The sequence below is a fragment of the Typha angustifolia genome, chromosome 4 (genome assembly GCF_048772165.1).
Source record: "Typha angustifolia cultivar Huaian chromosome 4, ASM4877216v1, whole genome shotgun sequence".
In the NCBI taxonomy this organism is placed as follows: domain Eukaryota; kingdom Viridiplantae; phylum Streptophyta; class Magnoliopsida; order Poales; family Typhaceae; genus Typha; species Typha angustifolia.
Window position 1 is genome coordinate 10967558 of NC_133242.1, and position 23711 is coordinate 10991268.

Here is a 23711-nt window from a genome sequence, read left to right on the forward strand (position 1 = left end):
CCATGGTGACAACGGAACCACTACTACGAAGCAACAGACAGAAAATAAATAAATAAAAAGCTCACGAGTTGGCTGACCTAAGCCCAAGGATGGGGTTGTTCAGGGCTTTGCGTCTTTTGGTCTGAATAAGAATTTCACGGGTTCTCCCTGGGATACCTAATAAAAAAGAATTTGCACCCACTTTTCTTTAAGGTAATAAAATTGCTTTCTTTATCAACAAAAAAAGAAAATTTACCCAACAGCTTGAAGGAGTTCCCCCACCATTAACGAAAGACGTTTCACCTGGTACGATCATCGACCTATCCCAATCCTCTCTAAATTGGACAGGTTTTTTTTAATCCTATTCCTCTGTCGGTCGGATAGGAATAGGATTCATGTTACCCTAGATCTGCAGTGGTGTCCCGTTGGTTGCAACATGGTTTCCGATCAAGCTGGACACCAAGGCCCTCCCTCCCACTAATGACTAATCTGAAGTGGTAGGGACTAAACATCCATCCGGGTTTTGACTCTCTGGTCTGGTGGCATCTTGGCGGACATCGGCTCCGTCCTGCAGCAATCCGATTGCCAATTTTCTCCTCAAGCTTAAATCCCTTCGAGCCAGCACCCACTCTCGTAAATTCTCTACCCTTTTCTAATATAATTGGGTTCCTATTTGTTTATCTAAAATATTTTTCTAACAGCTATAATAAAACATACATCTTTTGATATTAACTTTAGGAGTGGTCCATTTCAATTAACCCAAAAAAAATATATATATTAGAAGAGGATTAGTGTGGTAAACACACACAAAAAATAAAAATAAAAATAAAAAACCTGACATAATTTGTGCATAAAAATGTCTCAAGTAATGATTCAAGTCTCATCTGAATTCTGTTATTCTGCCAATCTCAGAATGATTAGTTGAACAACTTCCATAAGCTGAGTGGAAGCTAGTGGATACATTGAAAATATGAGATAATGTCCTTGTACAACTGACGATTTGTTTGTGTTCCTAACTTGCTAACTTTCCCCTCTCCATAGAACTTGAATGGATATTGAATAACAAAATCAACAAGAAGCAATGGAAAGAATATGCCAAGCATATAAAATAATTTAGTCGCTTTCCAAGATGTAGTTTGCAGTTCTGTTGCATTAAAATTGGAATACTCTTCACAAAAACTTTTGCTCCTTCAGCATATAGCAGCATCCCATGCAACAAAATTCCAAATGAAAGATACAACTGGCCCCGTTTATCTCATGGGACCCAGCATCTGTGCTTCAAGAGGGAGATTGATTCAGAAGAGAAATACCACACAAAGATATATGAACATAGCTAAGTGCGATCATGGTAAAAGGGCCGTAAGTTGAGAACTAAAAAGATCTCCAAGTGCTCCACGAACGTCCATCTGTGTTGTAGAGCAAGAATAAATTAGTGCAATATCTCTCATCAAGCAACTTCAAAGTATATATCTTATATGAAACAAGTGATAATCTGATAAACTACTTATAATTAAATAACTCCATAAGGTCATCAGGGGTGCTCGATCTATAAGAATAAAAAACTATATAAAAACAAGAAGCTTTCATCATGCATTCCATGAAATTCTCATCAATTAGCAGATTCTTTTCACACAAAACACCATAACGCTAGGATTCCCAATAAACAAGAAAACGAGCAATTGAGAATTTTCACACATTAGATGATCAGCTTGAAGAAAATGCTGAAGATCATTCTTAGCTGGACATTACAAGATCAGCCAGTTGAGTGGGCTCCAAGAATTCACATGTTTTTCAACCTATCGACTTCTAGAAATTGGTGGCAACTATCAAGAAAAAAAAAGGCAAGAAGAGCTGATCATGATACATAATTTAAGGCCAATCTACCATGTTGATTGCAAATACAGGCAGCATATACACAGAAATAGACCAGATAAAAGAGGAAGCTGCTGCTTCTACATAGGGACTTTGTTTTGCCCATGAGGCACAAATATTCCACAGAACAAAATAAAGCAGATGACAAAGCAACAAGTAAGCTATCACAAATTAGCAGCAATTCTAAAGAAATGTGACACATCAGAATGATCAATTTTAGACATTAACTTGATAAGCAGAGTTCAAGGAAACAGCAGGTGGATCCGAGTTATTGCCATGTAGATCTAATAGCTTTTTGTGAAAATACTATATAACATGTCCAGCTCACAGCTCATGTGAAACTAACAGCCATTCCAAAGTAATAAAAGTTCAGGTACTTCCCTGTCCATAATCAACTAAAGATGAGAAATTGTGTTGTATTTCTAGTATATACACTGGGTCTAGAACCCTAATCACAACGAACTAAAAGCTAATTTGGAATTGCAGATGGGATCACATACAAATATATCTAGTTGGTTTGAAATCATTTTTTATGGTTAGTTGGGTCAATTGCCACAGCCAAGAAAATAAGCAAAGCACTTATGTGAGAGAAGTTACCTGATCACAGCAAACAAGTTTGGTAACTAAAGGGTAGAACTCTCTTAGATGCTTCCTGAATATCTGAGCATCCATGCGGCACATTCCCTTAAGCACCTGGAGGAGCAGAAGAGTTATTGACTTATATCATTTAATATGCACACACAGGTAACATAAGAAGCAGGTATATAAATATATGCATCATAGAAAAGGAAAAAAATCAATCATTGATGTACAAGAAAAGTCCATGTAATGTAAAATATAATACATACAGAAACCAGGAAGTTGTTCAGGGATAAAGTACTGCATTCCTACTTCCTACTACATTAATAGGAGCATGGAGTACAGGCGACCTGCCTGATCATGTCAATTCACAAGAAGCAACTACTCACCTCACTAATGCAAAAGAACAAAGAGGAAAAAAAACCGGGATTTACAAGAAAGTGGATATTAAGATCACTCCAAAATTAATTCCCATAAGAGGACATGAGAGATTGAGAGTCAGGTAGGAAGACCTTGACTGAGAAATACAAAGAAAATGAGATACAGAAACATATTGAAACATTAGTAAGCACTTTCCGACACATATGAAGCTTCAGGTTAAAGGAAATCATTGTAACATCTGATGTCATGGGCAAATCATGGATATTCTCTATGTCGGTGCCAGTACCTGACGTCCTTGTTCTTTTGGCCAAAGGAACTTAAAGAACAAGTAATCTCTGGTTGAGGTGTTGCACAGTCCCTAGACTCTTTTACATAAAGCATACCCACACAAAATTGCAACAGCCTCTCCCTCTCCAGATTTATTAAATCATCATAGCTTTACCAGAAGACTATTCAATATGTCTATTCAGGTGACCTCATAGAAAATGTCATACTAAGCATTAATGTGTACAGTGAAACCTTACTTTCATGTCTTGTAAGGAATTAGTTATACTAACTCAGTTATTCAATCCAACCAATAGCCACTAGCTAATCAAAGCATAATTTTTTTTCCATATTGAGTGATTCTTTTTTACCTTTTGCTTGTTTAATCAAAACTGTTGCATGAGTCAATAAATGACAAATATGAATGTTTGCAGGAAAATTTGGATATATAAAATACTATTAATGGTAAATGCAACAATCGTATATTATACTAAAAAAAAACTTTGAACAAAGCATCATACATCAAGGAGATTAAATTGAATTTGTTAAAGAATAGTACTTTATATATATAATTATATGGCGAAAAGAATCATATAGATGCATTATGAGGGCCATAATTGAAAACAAAGTGCTAATTAGTGCAGTACACTATATGCAGCTAGAACAGAAGATCTTACATGAGCAAATGAAACACTCTTTTACCTTGACAATAACAGGAGCTCGTAGATCAAGAACACGATGTATGTCAGCATTGGAAGCCTCTCCCATGATAGGCTGGAGGTCAGAAGCCTCCTTCAAAATCTGCCCGCAGAAAGAAACCAACTTTTCTTCTGCTAAGCTCTTGAGCTTTTCATCTTCCCGTGCAGCTTCAACAAGGCCACTGGTTGTCTCAGTTGAATGATCACCAGTATTCACAATTTCAGAACTTTTAGCATCATATGCAGTAGTTGACTTGTGCAAGATCTCTAAGTAAATGGAAGTTCCTGCTATTTCTTGCCGAAGAAGATTTAGAGGTGGCCTGTGCACCATTTAAGTTTCAAATTAAGACCTGGTAGTTACGACAAACAAAACTTTCCAGATACCACAAAATTTACCTTTCTGGAGGTATATGGTGCATTCTCATTCTAAGGTTTGAGGTTGAATTATAGGAGGCCGCAAATTCCAAGAGCGACAACAAGATATCCATTATTGCAATCTTTTGAGGGACTTTTAGCTTGTTCCAGTATCTCATCTACCAAATTCAATCACTTGTCATTAGATGGTGCTAATCTCACAAGTATTTCTTGTAATTCACATCCAAAAATAACTGGATCTGATATTACAGATGGAATATCAGGAGAAATTTTACCTGTATGCTGTCAATGGCACCTAACAGCAGTAACTGAGTGATGCATTTGCCCCTAACTTTCTCCATCAAAGGGCTCTCTTCATCTTCATTCTTGGTCTCAGCAGATTCAGATATCTAGATAGATCAGCAAGGAAAACATAGAGTCAAATCAAACACATTTAAACAAGAATGAATTGGAACTTGGAAGATATGACCATCAGCACTTCCATAATAAATCAAACACAACTGATGTGAGCAATGATGTGCATATACAAAAAGTCTGCTAGTTGGCCATTAAAACATTATATATCATGCTACAGACACGAGCAAATATAGAACAAAATGGTAATAATTTCTCTCTTCATGTATTATTTCAATATGCCAAGTAAAATAAGCAGGTCTCATCAGGACCTAACACTCACGAAGTTACAAACTTCAGACTGGAGAAAGAACATCTAAAATTGATATCAGTAACCATTGATTAGCTTTCACCAAGTTTCAATTCTGTATTCAGATCTCTCTGCAAGATGCACTCACATGGAGGAATAGTCCAACCAGAATGTAGTGCAAATTCTCCAAGAATCCACATTATAATAGTAAAAAGAAACACACATCCTTCTAACCGTTATTTAAAGAAAAAAGTCAAAGACTATTTCAGGGTTCAAATATTTCAAGTCCCTCGAAAAGATAACCAAAAGCATTATTCATTGTCAATGGAGATACTTCTAAAGCCAAAAAGAGTACATACCTTCACAGGTGAAGATGGCACAAGATCATCCGAGTGACTCTTGGATTTAGAAGTAAGACTTCTGACCAAAAGATTGTCCATCATATTCCCCATGATCCTTTGACCAAATGTTTGAGTTCGTTGCAAGTCTCCAGCTTCAGCAGGTTTCTGTGCACCCCCTGATGGTGATGGTAATCCTACAAAGAAAGCAGGTAATTTGATTGCATTTGGAAGAGGAACCCTGTTGGCTCCACAGCCACCCATTGTAATTTAATTTGCAATTAGCAAACTACATAATGCCTCTAGATCCAACTAGTAAATATTACTTCCTGTATATGTCTGCAGAACCGTCTAATAGAATATTACCTTCAGAATCCTCCAGGATAGTTTGGAGATCTGTTTCTTGATAATCATCTTGCAAGTTTGAAGTAACATTATTCCTTCCAAATGTTTCACCACGAGGACTTAGGGATGCATGACCAAAAGATCTTCCTCCATCTTTGCTATGATGGATGTCCTTAAATGAAGGACTGTCACCTTTACTAGCACTTACATCTTTTGATGTCACCGCTTGCTGGTTATTCGAATTCTCAAATCCTAATGAGTTGAGCAGCTCAAGAGGTTGCGTCGTGTATGAGGCATCTCTGATAGATCAGATATTAAAAACGTGAACTTAATCTTATGCAAAATATATATTCACAGAAGTATTGGAAGTCCATACCAAAGTTCACCAAAAGAATACCTGATGCTCTTTAGAAAAGTATCCCAGTCACTATCACTGAATTGGTGGCCTCCAACCTCTATCAGATGTACTAAAGCACCGAGAGAAATTGAGACAACTGTTTGATCAGTCTTCTTGGCACAATCCAAAAGTAATCCAAGAAGAGGTGGCAGCATAAAACAGACCTCCTATAAACAAGAAAAGATGGAAGAGATGAAAAACAGAACCTCCAGTATAACAATTTCAAGATTGTTCTTTTGTGAACCAGCACAAAAGGAATTGCTTATCTAGCCACAAACATGAAAGAAGGACAAAGTATAACAGAAATAGGCAGTATTCAGTTTGTTAATTGATGGTTTTGAGGAAATGGATTCAGAAACAAGCAACTTTGGTACCTTGTAGAAAGTATTGAATAGGTTGCAAAGCAACTGAAGCGAATGAATGCTAGTCTCACGAAGCCAATCATCACCAGAGGAAACAAACCCTTCCCTTCCAGCATGTCGTACATGATCAAATATAGGAAAGAGCACTCGATGAAAAATGCTTTCCCAAAAGGCTGAAGAGAACTTGTGACCTCTCTCATTCAGCAAATCAAATAACACCTCAAGTGCACAGTTTCGAACTTCCGATCTTGAATCCAAAGTTAAATCAGATAAACCAGCCAGCATGGGAAACCAGTAAAATTCAGTTACATCAAAATTAGTTTCCAAACTGACATCAACTGGTTTAACTGCCCCACCAGGTATAAAACCCTAAACAACAAAAAAGAAAAAAAGAAAAAAAGAAAAGAAGAAACACATATCAGAAGAATACATGCATAAAAGCTTGTAAAACTACAGAAAAAGCAAAACAGAAAGGATTTTTATACAATAGCGATTGAAGACTTTCCAAATATCATAAGAAACCAAAAAAGAAAAGTAAATCAACATCGATTCTGCTTATTCTTGTCTACACCAGAAAATGCTACTGTAGTAGACTTACCAGAGCCACAAAATTTCTAACATCTATCAACCTTTATATTTGGCACACAAGAGAAGTATAAGATTATCACTGATTAAGTAGCCAGATTCTAGATTCTGTTCATTGTAGGCCCTTCATGGTCAAAGAAGCCCAATGCATCTAATGAACAAGGCAATTTATGCATAGATATTCTATGGACTATGGAGACATATAAAGACCTTTGTGGACTTCTTCTGACTATTCTTATGACCATGGCATTTACCTGACAGAAGTTCTACATCCATCTAAGTTAAGATCTTCATTACTTCTTCACAAATGATGTAGACTTACATATGGATGGCCGTGCCAACTACCGACTGACACGGCATTTGCCACTGCATTTGCCGGCCGTGCCACAAGAGAGGGAGAGCAAAATATGAGGGAGACTACTCACCTTCATCATTCGCCACTCGCCGTAGACTAACCGTCGCCGCTTCTCGCTGACCTCATCGTCGTCGTTCATCGTCGTCTTGCCACTATCTTGTCACTTTCGAGTCGCCAATCACACGTAACAGGATGCCCTAGACTGAGAAAGAAAAGGAGTGGTAGGTCGGGTTGGATCGGGTGAAATAAAAACTAAAGTTGCGGATCCGGGTGAGACGACGGTGAACGGTGACGGTTGATCTACGACGAGCGACAAGCGGCGAAGCTGCTTGGAGGGGTGCTGTGCAGCACCCCTCGTGCCACATGCTGGCATATCGACTACACAGTAAGTGCCGACCGGCACAGCCATCGTTGGACTTACATAGTTACATCCAAAATTTCACTAATTTGGAGAGTAATTTAAGAAATGCATTCAAGGGTATCACCCCAGTTTGGGTAAGGAATGTAAATTATAGTAAAGAAAAAAAGAGAGATTTCACATGACTTGACTCCATTTGTTTCATCTACACTGAGACAACATTAACAGACAACAGTAAGTATCAACAAATTTCCAGTCAGCTGGGGTCACGAATAGTTTTTCTCCATTCAACTAAAACCTATATCTTCTAGTTTGATAAAAAGGTTGTATTGTCTTTACCTTTCAATAAAAAATGGATACGAATACAGGATCCAAATATGATATGGATAGGGATGTGCTGAAATGATAAATCTTGAAAGACAAGAATAAAATATGCTTAGAGATCATAGCTTAGATATGTATATATTTATGTCTACACATAAATATTAGTGAACTTGTGTACCTACATTTTCTTAATTGAGAAATTATATTTTATTGTTGCATATGATAGTTTATATAAGGAGATCTTCAATTTATCAATTAAAAGAACCGCCATTCACAATAAAGTTCCAATGTATTGCATAGTATATAATTAACTGCTATATAAGATAAACAAGAAAATTCAATCTATTAATTGAAGAAATTGGTCATTATAATGTGATTTCCTTTCTTCTTTTTAGAAGGCAGCACTTTCAAGCAAGGTCTCAAGTATCGGAATCAGAATCAAGATTGGTCGTCTAAAAAACAATATGTATCGGCCGTCCGTATCAATTTGTATTTTAAACTAAATTTTAAATATAAAAAATTTCTAATTTTTTTTAAAATAAATAATAATAAGATATAAATATAAATTATTCATATATAAAATTTAAAAACTAAATATTATTTTCTCAATCTCTATCTCTCTCTTTCTACCACACTCTCATACAAACAAAAAAATTCTTACTCTCCCTCACTCTCTCTCCCATTTCTTTCTTATTAATTTTTTCTCTCCCACTAACTCTCCCACTACCTCTCCCTCTCCCTCTCCATCACCAACTCCCCTCTTAGTAACTCTCTGTCTCTCTCTCACCAACTCCATTCTCTCGATCTCCCCTCTCCTCTCTCTCCCCCACTAACTCTCCCTCACCCTCACTGACTTCCTTCCCTGTGGTGTAAGCCCCTCTCTTACAGAAAACTATTCTTGAACAAAACTCCATAAATCTAACCTATGTCAAAATATATTGATAACTCGAGAGTCATGCATAAATGCTTTCTTGATGTCATCTGTCTGCACATAACAGAAACACATGCACAAACATACACCATACTTACAGACCTAAATATACGCATGCTATAAATAGATATATACGGATTTGCATACATATGTACATAATACAACAACAGATAAAAGCACATGTTTCATACCAAATACTAACTCAATATACAAATTATAATAGATTCCAAAAGTACAAGAAATCAGAGAAAGCATGCAACAAGTATCCAAATAGTCATTCTCCCTAACCTCTGCAAGGCGATCCTCACATATACGAAGGAGAGCAATAGCCTTCAAACTAATCCGAGGAGAGCTTTTGTTATTGGCAAAACCAATAAGACAGTTGACGCAATCCATAAAGCAATCACCAACAACCTGATCAAAATGTTCCAAAATAACTGCAACATACATTGTATTAGCATGATTTTGACTTCAGCAAACTCGGAAAACCAGATTGGCAAAACAAGGCTCATTTTGCCAAGAAAATACATTTAAAGTAACAAATCTCATCATAAGGTAGAAATTCAAAAACTACCTTGTTCTACATTTTCAAATGCACTTTCAACAATTGATTCCAGCTCATCATCAGATGCTGCAGTGAAGATCATAAAGACACTTCTCCAACCAGATTTTATGCTACCAACTTTCGATTTAATCATCTGCATCGTTATCCAACACAGGTAAGCTCATGGACATCGCTGAAAGGAAGTTAAAAACATAGGATCATCAAAAGGATGGTACCTGAACAATGCAGTCAACAATGAGACTGCGAATTTTGTCGTTGCGGCTATTTCGCATCAGAATAACAAATGGCTTCAAAATATCATTCTGGAAGGTGAACTTGTTCAGTTCAGCACGCTCTAGATACTTCATCCCAAGTTGCCTCAATGAATCAATGGCATACATAGCAACCTTTTCCTCATGATGGCTACCAGCAGTGATAAAATGCTGAGCCAAGACAGACCATATTCTGGCCCACACCTGTGAAATAATTGCAATTACATATATTTCAAGTAATTTTGAAATAGATGGAAAAACAAGGCTCAAAATGCAGACAATAATTTCTGATGTGTTTATGACTTAAATTGACCTATTAGCTGTCACAGAATAGGTTAAGTCTGATTCAAGGAAGAAAGGTTTCTGTAGAAGAGCAGAATTATTTAATAAGAGATGTAACTGAGTTATCCCCAAACATTTTTATCTAAATATTACTGAACAAGATCTTCAAACTGATACAGAAGTAGCTATCTAAATATATATATATCTAAAAAGAAAAAATAAGACAGAAATTTAAGTGTTTAAGGCACAGAGGATACCAAACGTATTCGAGCCATATTATAGTAGCTTATCTCCACGAGTTTCTGTAAGCTGAAGACGCGAGCTGGCGTTTGTTTAAGTTCTTCAGCAGATACACCACAGAGAGCAGTAAAGAACTCAACAATAGCATCACTTGGCAATTTCACACTATTTATGAACACCTGCTCAGCAGGTTTCCCAGCTAACTCTCTGAGAGTCTGAAGAACAGAATCTCTAGATATTTGATTTGAACCCTGCATGACTGTTGCAGAAATAGATGGGTTTGAAGTGATATATTCTAGCCTTGAAACACATTCTAAGACAGCATTCCATGTATCCTGTAAGGCGTCTGTCTCCATGTCAGCAAGAACAAGGAGTGTTCGTAAAGCTTCCACATTCTTACTACGCATTTCCTTTGGAGCATGTAAAAATGTAAATCTGCAAAAATACGTCGCATGAGAAGAAAGTCATACATACATGCTGGCAAGACAACTTAGCAATTAGCTTTTATGAGCCAAAAAAAGTATTCAGAAAGATGTGGAGTAGGACTTAAAACAAAGGGGACAAATCTGACAATTAAAACAAGAATATTATACCGTACTAAGGATGTCAAGAAAGCATAACGCATTGTGTCCATTCCTAGAACACGTGTTATATGTATACCAGCTCTAAATCCTTCCATGCAAAGAAGAACTCTAGGCTTATTGTCACCCTCCTCCATGGTAACAGAAAATGTAGCAAGCAAAGGCCAGCCTACAGCCTCAAGCATGGGCCTAACAAGTTCAACTTGCTGAGCTGTATAAAAGACACCAATTTTCTCCCCTTTGTTTCTGAAAAGAGCTTGGGTTTGCTTGATAATTTTTTCACTCTCTGCTTTAGTATCAGTTGCTGACTTCATTCTAGGAAGAGCTAAATTTAAAATGTTGACAAGACGACTTCTTTCTTCTGTCTCAGGCCTCTGTCTGCTGCTTTTTGCTGAATCAGGCACATTGTCCTTCAGCTTTATCTCTTCTTTGATAATAGAATCATATATCTCCTCCAGAAGCTCCTTCGGGGCACATTCTTCAGCATCATTTCCAGAGTTCATACGTATGAAATCAGCTTTTGACATTTTAGGCCAGACCATTGGATTATGTGCGTCAGTATTCAACATTATAACCGCATAGGCAAGAACATATGCAGTATCTGCATTTTTGAACAGTCCCGGATTATCAGCACAGTAACTGCAAAACCATCATATCAACTCAATGATCATTCATAGTAATCTGAAAGAAAATAGTATCCAGCACTTAAAAATATATACCGCTCAGCAAACTTCTCCATAATTCGATCAATTTTCTGTGCCTCTCCAGGAAGGCGGAATCCTTTAAGAAATTCACGAATTGCAGTATCAAACTTCATCCCCGAAAATTTCATGGAATCAACATAAGCATGCATGACAGAAAGGGGAAACTCCTCATGCTGTCCCAAATATTCACCTATCATGACCTGCAAAAGTTCCGAAGTTAGCAAGCCCTACTTACTAGATAAAAGAGAATTATCTTACACTCCATTTGGTTCGCAGTTAAGGGCAAATCTAGAACAACTGTTCTAATTTCTTACTCTTAAAATTGTACCTCTAATCTAGAGAAGGATAATTTGATGTTTGGTTGTAAACTAGATTAGTGGTATAAATATCATTGTTGTGACATAAAGTTGAGGCACAAGTACAAACAAGAAGTGGAAATTGAATCCAATACCTTTGATTTGATAATAAATTTAAATTAAAGTATTTGCATTTTCTGGAGCTATGCATTACCACGGATTCCAGTCTCGGCCAATCTCGAGATGGATCAACGAAAATAGATTGGACATAATCAATTCCAACCAATATGGTGACTAGTTTCAGTCTAGTATCGGCCAGCTAAAACAAGCCAAGATGAAGTTTTTTAAAGATTCATGTCAAATCTAAAATGATTCGACCTAGGGGACATCAATAACTAATGTGCCCAGCTCTTTTTTTTTTTTACTCTCTATCTCTCCTACCCCTCACACTTCATCGAGCTCATCCGATGACCGATCCAATGAACTCCTCCGACTACATCGCACTCAAATGGGTATTTTTTGCTCATTTTTTTCATTTCTTTTCTCTCTCCTCTTTCTCTCTTTCTTTAGCTCATCTTTTCTTATAGCTACAAAACAAGAGTGAAGAAAGAGAATCTCTCTCTTCATCTCACTTCTGCATAAGTAATATATGAGCATAGAAATTTACTAGATCCAAATCGAAATTCATCATAGCTTGAGTGAATATTTTATTTAGTTTTTAGGTTTCATATGTGAGTATTTCTTCTCTTAATTTTTTGTCATTTTTGTTAAATTTAAAAAAAATTCCTGCATTTTTAAAATAATATTTATACTTTTACATAATTAAAAAATAGTCCGATTTGATACGGACAGTCGATACTGTCGATATATTTCATTTTTCTAAGCAGCCAGACTTGAGTTTCAGAACTTTGTGCATTACACACTTGAGTAAGAAATAAATAGGTGGGTAAGAAAAGAGAGGAGATAAGTAGGAAAACTAAGCGGAATATTTCATTTATAGAATGAGGTAAATGAGTGGTAGGAGATAGGAGAAAGGATTTATGAAATAACTTTAGTCAAATCAAAGGTAAAACTATAATCAGGTTTATGTGTAGAATAATTTGAATAGTGTTTCAAATGTAGAGTATGAATAATTTGATGTTTGGTTACAAATCTATAATGTTCCTTAATTTAGAATATGGGGAAAAAGAACCTAAAACCACATGGGGGCTTAAATTCTACCTTATCTAAACTAGGAGTGTTCTTGAGAAACTGAGCTACAGCTGAAGCTGATTTTTCAACCAACTTATTTGATAATAAATATTCTATTCCCTTCATTGGTTTGCGATTGAACTGCACAAAAGCCACACAAGAAAATATATATTAGTTTTTCAAATATGATAATGCAAAAAAGCAACATAAGAGAGATCAGAATAAGAAATCATAGTACTAGGTCGATTCAAATTGAAAGAAAACCAATAATCCTTCTACCTCCGAGATTGCAGCTTCCATTGTAGATTTATGAGCTTTAGCCTTCTCAAACTGGTTAAGTCCATCTTCTCTGGTCTTTGATTCTTCTGTTGTGGGGTTTCCCTTGGTTAATATTTCCTCTTCAAGGGACTGAAGAACGCTGCCATGCTTTGTGGATTCTCTTCGTACTTTCTCCCAGTCAACCAATGACTTGAGGACACTCACCAGGCACTGGAATAATGGGTCTTTAATTGGGTCAAATCACATATAATAGAGACTTGAAGGTTTTATATTGACACAAAAGTTCACATAATAAACCTGAACAGATGAGCCCTTAACAGAGGCAGTTTGAGATGAAGTAGCTGAGTTAGGATCTGCACTTAGTGTCCCTTGTGCGATTCTTGAGAGAGAATTAACCTGGTTGTGTCATTTGGGCGTGACAGTTTTTGTTACTAAGTTGAGACACCACGAAGAAAACTTAGTGCATGATCCTTATATATGATTTCCTGGACTTACCATGCGCTCATAGAGGTTTGGTCCCTCAAGATCACAGTCATAGTTAACAAATATGTCTGCAAGCATTTGAGAATCTTTACAAACTTTCTCGAGCATCCTTCAAGACAATCAAATTAAACATATGGGAGTAAGATAGCCTATGCCAGCAAAGTGAACAATGAACTAAAGAATTGCTACTGCCAAGGTACCTACTAGAATTTCACATGAGAAAAATAAGATTACCGAAGGACATTCGTTCTTTGGCTGAGAGAACTATCAGAGCTATCCAAGGACCTTAAGATTATCAAGGGAAAGAAGACACCAATTTCTCCCTAGAGACCAAATTTACACACAGTAATGACTGAGAAAATCAAAACATATTGTAATCAGCTGCTAATATTATGAAGAACTTGACAAACCTTAAGACTTTCCCTAAAACGCAGCAAGAGAACCAAGAAAATTCCAGTTGCATACTGCAAACAAGAAACAAAGAAAAACCATCATCACAAAAGTAGGAAAAATGAGTAGAACTACTGCCAAGTATATTGCAAAGTAACCTTGTTTAGGGAATAGAAAATTAAAAAAGAGTATCAAGTATATGAACTTAGAAGATAAGGAACAATAAGTACAAAACCTGAAATACAACTGGTGAAGAAGAAACAGAAGCTCGGAGAAGAGCATAAGAAAGATAAGCTTTCACCGAATCGATGAAGTGGAAATTTTTGGTAAAGGAATGGCTTACTCCTTCCAGTAAACCCTGCATAAGTAAGAGTCATGAGTATTTTCTTAGACAACAAGAAGCACCATACACTCTGCAACAATGCTTTAACTATCAGAATAGTTAAAGTTTCAACATATAGAATTCTTTAAGATAGTACATTTCAAATCTTTTACTACCCTCCACCCAATAAAAGCCCTTTAAAAGTAAAATGACAAACTAACTTGCAAAAGCTCAAGCGACAAAAGCCTTGTCCTTGTAGTAATGTCATCAGTCTCTTCTTTCATGCCCATCTGTAGAAAGAAAGTCAAGCTAAGATTTTGAAGTAGAAAAGTGCTACAAGACAGTCATGATAAAGAAGCTATTCTGAAATATTAGACCTTGCAAAGAGTGCGGAAGAGCAATAATGCATCACGTTGTGCAATGCTCATGTTCTCCAGATCAATGCCTCTGTTAGGAAAGGAAAAATTAACTAGTGTCATTTCTCTAGATTCCATAAGGACAAAACTAAGCAGTGTATATGTTATGATTTTTAGACTAAAGCATCTTATCCATACCTTTGTATTTTTTTCCCATCCTCAAGTTGAACAGCCTTATCGAGAACAGCTTCTAGTCCCTGTTTAATAAATCCTACGGTTAGAGGCACCTACTTAAGTTTGGTTTTTGTGTGTGCTGTATCTGTGTGGCTATCTATGACAGCATCTTTGGCTATATTTAGGAAAGGGAAAAAATTCTGGAGAACCTTGATATCAGCTCCACCGGCTAGATTTTGAAGTTCCTCAACAGATGCAGGGGATGCTTCACTTACACGACTCTTGGACAATGCGTCTCCTAAAGTAACTTTTTTATCATCTTGGTCGTTCAAATCGCCATTTTCCGAGTTTATGTCACTAGTTGAAGCAACATCAGTGTCTGCTGAACTTCCGATTGACATGGGAACCTGCATTAACAAGCAAGATCCTTATAGCAATGTGGTAAATTGTTTTCTTCCTTGCACAATTAGCAAACATTTTGGAAAATAAAAACATACCTGATCAGATTCCATTCTTCTGAATACAATACTGATCATCTGGGTCAACATTGCCTTTGAGGTAGCTAGATTGACAGGACTCTTGCTGTAGCCCACAAAATTTAAATCAGGACCATTAATCAAAAGTCCATACATATAGTCTATGAGGAACATTTGTGTCCCATACCTGTTAAGAGCAATGTTATAGCATACTCTAATTACTCCCAATAATGGCTCCCCATGCACTGTATTAGAATAAAAATTTCAGTCAACAATTAAGAAGAGTACCATTACATAACTAAGCACCACGTAGAGATATACATTTGCAATTGCACTCTGGCAATAATCCTGGGAATAATCAGATATACAACAGATTCACTTCAAATACCCGCCAGCCTAACATCAGCTAATTAAAATTATCAGAGAAATTGAAGATTGTATGATTGAGAAGAACAGCCAACAGAATTATTAGAGAAGACAAGGCAACAAAGAGAATTATGTTGTACCGTATTAGCTTTATGAGTTGCTAGAGTATACCCTAAACAAGTTAGGGGTAGCACCTATAGAGGACAAGTGAGAACAGATTAAGGAGGTCTGGAGATGTACAAAGGAGATAACATAAAGAACTAAGTATTTCATTAAAGTAGAGGGTGCCTTGAGAAGGAGAGGAATGCCAAAAATTTGTTGTCAGTTGTTACTCCGGTTGCTATCAGAGCTATTGCATGAGGAACTTATGACCAATCCACAATATCCCACTTCAAGGATTGGAAGATCCTAGTTGATATGCATCACTTACCTAGCACAGACAATCAGTAAGCCTAAAATCATCACTCGTCTGTATTTGTATCGCAACTAAAACACTACCGGGAAAAAATACGAATTTGCACCTAACATAATCCTCGTGTTGATTTGATAGAAAATAAATGAGGTACAACATCAGACTTATCAAGAAGGAGATTCAATCTGAAACTTCTAGCATCTTAAGATATTGTACCTATTAATTGCGCCTTTGATGTGCAAATACAGGAGGATTGCCTTAGTTCCATGGAAACCAAATTGACCTTAAATTTTGTGTTCTACATGTAATAATAAGATTGATCATGGTAAGAATATGGACAAAGAAAGTTTGGAATATAGAGGTTATTTGGTTATCAGGTTTTAGTCTTTTTTCTGTAAAACATGTTCTAAATCATGCTTTACATAATTACATAAATAATATTAGAGTTGCATTATTCGTATTTTACAAAATTAGTTGCTTGGTTGTACCTCAGAGCATGGGCTCTCTCTATCACTCACCCCTATTAAATCTCTATCATTGCTTATTGACTTTCACATTGACTGGCACTAAGGCAAGCGAGCACCACGGCTGTGATTTATAACCTTGTGTTGGGGAAAGAGAATCAAATTGCAACTGAATAAAATTTTTACACAACCCCATTATTTCCTGACAACGACCAAGGAGCAACCCCCACCGTGGTATGGGCAAGCAAGGGACCAGCCATGGTGGTGGTGGCAGTAGTGGAGATGACGGAGTTGGTTCCAAGAGAGAAGGCAGGTAGAGTTCCAGGGGCAATGGTTGGATTTATGACTTACGCAAGTATGTTGTTTTGGAAAAATAGAGGATAACAGCTTTTTCTTGGAAACATGTTTATTGCATATCGTGAAAACCATGATAAACTAAATTATGTGAAACCCACTCTAAAATAAGGTATAAGTAAACGTGCCTTAATTGCTTAACTCCTAAACTACTACACAAAATGAGACCTTAATTATCTATTATTGTTGAAGTTACCATTTTTAGAAATTTACCATAAGTTCATAATTGCTTAACTCCCATCTCTAGAAGTACCAATATGCAACTCATGTACACAACATCCTAATTGGCAATTACAAGAGTTATAACAAGATAATCTTGACATAAATTGAGGCTTGAGTATACCAGGAAACACATTAATCTGTGTCATCAAAATTGGCTGCCTCTAGTCTATTTATCCAACAAGATACCAATCTGACTGATTTTTTCTCCTATAAATGCTTCAAGTACCTCTTCTGTTGTCATCAGGAGTAACTACAATATACTTGTTTTTATATATATTTCAAAAAGAAACTATGAAAAAGAAAATCTCTGAAAACAGTTATATGCCAAAAGGATATCCTACAGTGAATAAGGCTCCTTGAATGCAAGGGTTGGAGGGCATGAAATATGCAATTTTCCCAATATAACAAGATAGACTATTTCCGTAACTATAACCTAGCAACCATAATGGATATTAACGTGATTACTATCACATTATAAAACTCCTAAAGATCTTTGTGAACATTTTTTCTTAAAAATAGTTGAAATTCTAATAATAATATAACAGTATGCCCTAATATAAGAGATCAAAGAAACACCGTATATACACTCATTTAGTATAAATCTTTATATTAGAAAAGCTAGCTTAGCTAAAATCCTAATTGGTGGAAATGGCTTATGTCTAGTTGCAGTGACAGACTAATGTCTACTGTTCCAATGTTTCGAAAAGCTGCAACAAATTTCATTGCAATTTGTATAAATATCCTTAAAAAAAATGGATGCAAGTAGATTGATAAGGCGAAGAAAAACAAAAGGAAGTCTGGCAGATACAAACCTGAAGGTCACATGCCTTGAACGAATATCAAATAGATACTTGACCATATTGTAAGTGCAAAAAGTGTCGACTTCTTTTACCCCACTAAAGAACAAGGCAAATTACAAGGTTATGAAACATACCTCTGAACCTTGTGGATGCCACAGCATTGAGAAGCACTTTCAAGACTTGGAGGATAGTACTGCAAAGCACATTGGCACACCATCCCAGAAAGTTGTAAGAAACCACAGCAAAGGACGTATAAAACCAATATCATATTAAACAGACACATACCTATCAGTTGAAGAGTTATCAACACAGCCGCAGACCATGCTGAGAATGTCAGTAAATAGTGGAGCATTTTTACCACCTTTTAAGCCAGGATCACCTTCTAGATGATCATAAGCAATAAGTTTCTGGCAGTAAAACAACAGATCAGAATACAATTGCCAGAAAACAAAAATTTGATGCAGTAAAGAAAGAAGTTAGGAACAAACAATTAAAACATAATATGTAAACTCCAATAAAATCTAAAATAAAGAGAAAAAAATATACTCAGTTTAAGAATGCTGCAAGAGATGGGTAAAATTCAGATTAAAGAAAGCCAGATGCAACAACTACCGCAGATAAGAGTTATAGAGAAAGGCAGTCTGTGCTCAAGCAAGGTTTATTTGTGCCGTGCTGGGCTTCAGCCTTCTGCCCTTTTGATTCTACTCTCTTCCACACAACACATAACCATGTAGGTCAATATTCTTCTCTACTTAAACTAACATGAGTAAAGACCTACTTGTTTGAAAGGCTGATTTGTAGATGATTTGTCTTTCTATAAGATCTGCAATTGTTTGCAAATTTATTGCATCAAGTGATGGTACACCTCCAGCCTAGCAACTAGCTTATCTTATTATTTCTTAATGGTATTTAAAGTGTCATATATTTCCAGTAAAATCCAATAATGCAAACAAAGAGTTCAGAAGAGAAAAAGAAAAAAGCAAAGACACACCCATATAAACAGAAAAGAACAGAAAGATATTTTTATGTATGTGGTTCCACCGCTAGTGTCCTTAGTTGTTAGTAATACAAAGTCTAAGCAAGGGGAAGGAAACAAATCGAAATGCAACAAAGCACATACATGAAGACAATCAAGTGCAGGCTCCACTAGTTTAATATATTTTGTCTCAAAAGCGAGCCTTAGCGGTTGTAGAACTAGTTCAGCTTGAGCCCCTTCTAAGGTATGGCCTGCACATGCTAAAGCTGTTGTAATCGGTTCATAAGTCTCCAAAGGTTTGTTGATGGTAACTGCTTCCTCAGTTGGTGAACCTGGCTGTACACCTTCTTGAACACTTCCCTCTTTGACTGCTTCATCACTATTGCCTCTGATGATACGTGAAAATACACTGGTTAGTTTGCTACACTAGTTGCATAGAGAAAGACAAAGAGAGAGAGATTTATATTTATCCAGACCCTGCCTCTCATGATATTGACAGATCAACTACTATGTAAGTCAAAAACCATACCATGCCCCAAAAAAAGATAATACAAAAGATACCATGCTTCTAATGATCTTAAGTTCCTAGCAATGAAAGTTATAGCATATTAGAAGGCAACCTCTCATCCCCTTCAGAAACTGCAGTATTGCTTTTCTCATCAGAGTGTGGCTCTTGAATAATCTCCTTCATAGTATCTGAAAAAACAAGAAAATACTTAGCTCTCAACTTAACCTAAACTAAATATATAAAGGTAAAGGTCAAAGTGATTTGACCTTCTTAAATTTCTACTGACAAACTTAAGCGTGCATAGATAGCAACATGATCAGACTAATGCTATTATTATACACAGAGGACGTACATACATGTGTATGGCCCATATACACAATTAGAAATAGGAATTAGAGAGGATATAATCTGTAAAAGCAAACTCATATCATCAGATATGATCTACAAGGTCCAAATCCTAGATGTAAAAGTATAAAAGACTAAAAGTATAATCATGATGTTGGAACTTGGAATCCTATAAATTATGAATCAACTCATTAAAGTAAATAGTATTATTAAACAATAATATATACTATTCTTTTTTTATTATTTGATGCATTATGGTCATATTTATCATAACCGGATCAACCGGTGGTTGGACTGGTGAACCAGTGAACCAACCACCAAGCCGATTCAGTTTAGTTTTCAAACCAAGTAAACAATCAACTCGGTAAAAACCGACTAATCCGGCAGTTGAACCTATGACCCGTGCAACCCGTCTGGTTTTTGGTGAACCGGCCAGGTTAACTATCTCTACAAAGTTACATAATTATTACTAATATTTAATTATTCTATTCTACATCCTAATGTTATTTTATTTCTAAAATTTTGAAAATATTTAGTTTATAACATATTTGGTGTTTCAAAGTTAATTAATTTGCAGATATACCCTTAAAAATTCCCTTATTTGCTTGTATGTCTCTCTAAAGTTTATATTTATATGTATATCTCCCAAAATACAAAAATTTTGCACGTAAACCTTTTAAAAATCCTTATTTTTTGCATGAATACTGCTTAGAGTAAACTACTATTGAAATTTGAACAATTTAAATATAAAAAGACAAAAATATCATTAATTTTGTTTTTAGGTATTTCTCTTAGGTGATAGTACTTTTCAACGTTCCAAAAATCGGTATCGGGATCGAGATCGGTCGTCCGAAAAAACGATATGTATTGGCTGTATCGGCCGTATCGGCCGCCTGTATCGGATCGGACTATTTTAATTAAATAAAATTCTAAATATTATTAAAAATATTGAGAAATTTCTAAAAATTTAAAAAAAATTATAAGAAAATAAGAAATAATAACTACTCACATATAAAGGCTAAAAAGTAAAAATCTTTTTTTCTCCCTCTAACTGTTAGTCTAAAGTATCCATTCTCTCCCACACTCTTTTTTTTATCTTTTTCTTTCTCTCTCACCCTTTTTTTAATCTTTCCCTCTCCTTCACTCTCTCTTCCTTTTTTTCTCTCTCTCTCTCTCTCATACCTTTTTTTTTTAATCTTTCCCTCTCCCTCACTCTCTCTTCTTTTTTCCCTCTCTCTCTCATACCCTTTTTTTTTAATCTTTCCCTCTCTCACTCTCTCTTCCTTTTTCCCCCTCTCTCTCTCCCTTTCTCTCCCTCTCTCTCTCCCTTTCTCTCCCTCACTCTCCCTTCCTCTTTCTCTCTCTCTCTCTCTCTCTCTCTCTCTCTCTCTCTCTCTCTCTCTCCCTCACTCTCTCTCTCCCTCTCTCTCTAGCCGTTGCTGACAGCTGACAGCTACTGCTGTCTGTTGCAGGTGCAGCTACCTACAGCAGGGTTTCGGCTTGGATCGGGATCAGCCGAAACTCGAATCCTTGGTACTTTTATCTTTTTATATTAAATGACTTAACTTGAAAATAACTATGAAAGTATCTAGATAAATAACATGTTTTGTGGGATATACATACAATTATACTACTTCTATAGATATTTTTTATTTTTAGAATTATTTAAATCTATCTATATAATATTTAAATATTTTTTTAAAATCAGCAATTCAACCACGTGAACCACCAGTTGAACAAATAACCCAGTGACCCAACCCCTGACCGGGTCAATGTTTTGTCCAGTCTAGATAACTATGAATGTGGCTTCTGAGACAATGAGTTTCTACAAGAGAACTTAATTCAGGTCGCTCGATACATCATACATGAAATACTTGAATCAAGCTTCAAAGTCTAGCAATTCAAATGTAAGCATATCTTGGAATTTTTCCATGTTGTCTCGCTATGATAGGCTATAGTCTAATTTTGCTAAATTTTCCTTATTGTTGAATCCTCACCATTGTTGTTAGCACTTTGTCATGAATATGATATAAAAATTTTTAACGAAACTATATATGCCATAGGCACCAGGTGTGTCGGCCAATGGCAGCACGTAGCACAACATATGCAATGCACCACTCGTGCTACAAAAAAAATAATGGAGATGCTCTCTTCCTTCCATGGTTGCTCCAACTTTGTCGATGGAATTTTACAGGTATTTTATAACTGAGCCTTACTGCTACTAGATTTATCACCTTTAATTTCAAAATAAGAAAAAGAGTATTTATCAATCATTAAACTACTAACAATTGTTCTTCTTCATATCCATGTTGGTTAACATTTACAGTTTTTCACTGTATGACAAGGTTGAGCACATCATTTACCACTTAAAATTTTGATTTCCTCAGAAGAAATAAGAACCTTGATTTTTATCCTTGACTTCAAATAAGATAGTGCTAGCATATCTGATACAAAACCCTTTTAGGGCACATCTTTAGTTCACTGTTGCAAACAGTCCAAACTTCTCCTTTAATTCCCATTTTGGATCATTCTTCCATAAGTACTATATACCTGAGTATCATTACATTGCTCTTGCATCTGATGGCCACCTGTTGCACCTATGCTGTGTCTCTCTTCTTTTAAATAAAAACATAGAGCATGGCTAACACAAGTAAGATTGCATCATGATCCCTTTCCATAACACATTATTCCTAAACAATTGAAATTCCAAGCTTTTTTCTTTTTCTTTTTCTGTATTTTAAATAGATGATAATAAAATGCGACCCATGTCTGAGCTTCAAATTTCCTAACACTTCCTGAATCATGTCTATTATTTGTATGTACTTTTATCTAAAGTCCCCACTATATCCCAGGCCGGCAGAGACAAAGATTGTGCCAACTATCAATAGGTAAAAGGAAGAACAATGTGACTAGATAAATTGGCGCATGACTCATATAACTAGATTTATTCCATCAGAAAGGTCAGCAAGACCTAAGCTTGTGCTTCGACTCGTACAGAATAAAGTCAAATATCACCATAATACTCTAAACAAGCAGAAGGATCAATCCTCCAACTCAGTCTTTAGCATTTCAAATGATATCTAGAGAATGAAGTGGACAGAAATAGGAAATGGGATGGAATACGAACCAAGATAAGTCTGGATGGCCTTCTGAAGGTTCCCATACTTCTTGTTGGCGGCGCACTCCTTGAGCATGGACTCGAAGGAGCGCGTCACGAAACCACCGGCGGCGCCCGCCATGGCGAGATCTCTCCCTTGATTTGCCACAACAAGAACACCACGTGGGCTTCAAGATCTAAGGAACAGATCGCAAATTCTCATCAAAACCGAAGGGATCTAAGCAATGAAGAGACGGAGATTGGAACAGCGACGATCTGGGGAGAAGAAGAGAAGAGATGGAGATGGGATCTGAAGGTCGTGGATCGAAGCGAAAGACGGATCTGAGGGGCTTCTCCGCCTTCTAGAACGCGGTGACGGAGTGACGGTCTGAAATGAGAAAGTCATTAAACCTTTTCCCGGCTACTGATCCGATAAGTTAAGGTGTCTATTGCTCCAATTCCACGAGCAGAATCCGACCCGGTAGATTAGACGATCTTCATTTATTATGGATCCAAACCCGACTTGGGAGTCCGGAAGACCATTTTACTCTTTATAGAAACCATTTGAATTTTGAACCGGTCGAAGATGCTACCAGATATCATTTTACATAAAATTGGTGGCACATATTAATCACTCTCAAAACTTGCCATAATGATATTTTAATAAATGATAAACAATTTAGAGTTCTAGGTTATAGGCAATTATGATTTTTTAAGTAATATCGTAGCAATTATAATATTTGACTAGTTTATATATATATATATTTTCAAAAGAAAGCCCATAGGTGAGA

At 36.2% G+C, this 23711-nt stretch overlaps 1 protein-coding gene across 1 annotated transcript; it reads right to left on the bottom strand.

Annotated features, from left to right (window-relative positions):
• Positions 1–838: 838 nt before the first annotated feature.
• On the bottom strand, positions 839–23321 carry LOC140759762 (brefeldin A-inhibited guanine nucleotide-exchange protein 5). Its single transcript, XM_073096409.1, has 33 exons — positions 22951–23321; positions 19591–19666; positions 19115–19358; positions 18280–18401; positions 18129–18187; positions 15564–15621; positions 15398–15482; positions 15110–15307; positions 14925–14983; positions 14748–14817; positions 14592–14660; positions 14284–14406; positions 14069–14122; positions 13893–13981; positions 13671–13767; positions 13473–13571; positions 13176–13385; positions 12927–13037; positions 11425–11609; positions 10718–11344; positions 10142–10559; positions 9567–9806; positions 9361–9484; positions 9075–9223; positions 6246–6602; positions 5872–6038; positions 5496–5773; positions 5151–5326; positions 4424–4537; positions 4170–4306; positions 3778–4093; positions 2449–2544; positions 839–1385 (listed from the first exon to the last, which is right to left on the bottom strand). Exons 1-33 carry the CDS (start codon positions 23060–23062, stop codon positions 1323–1325), a joined length of 5382 nt encoding a protein of 1793 aa, XP_072952510.1. The 5' UTR covers positions 23063–23321; the 3' UTR covers positions 839–1322.
• Between the last annotated feature and the right edge of the window lie 390 nt (positions 23322–23711).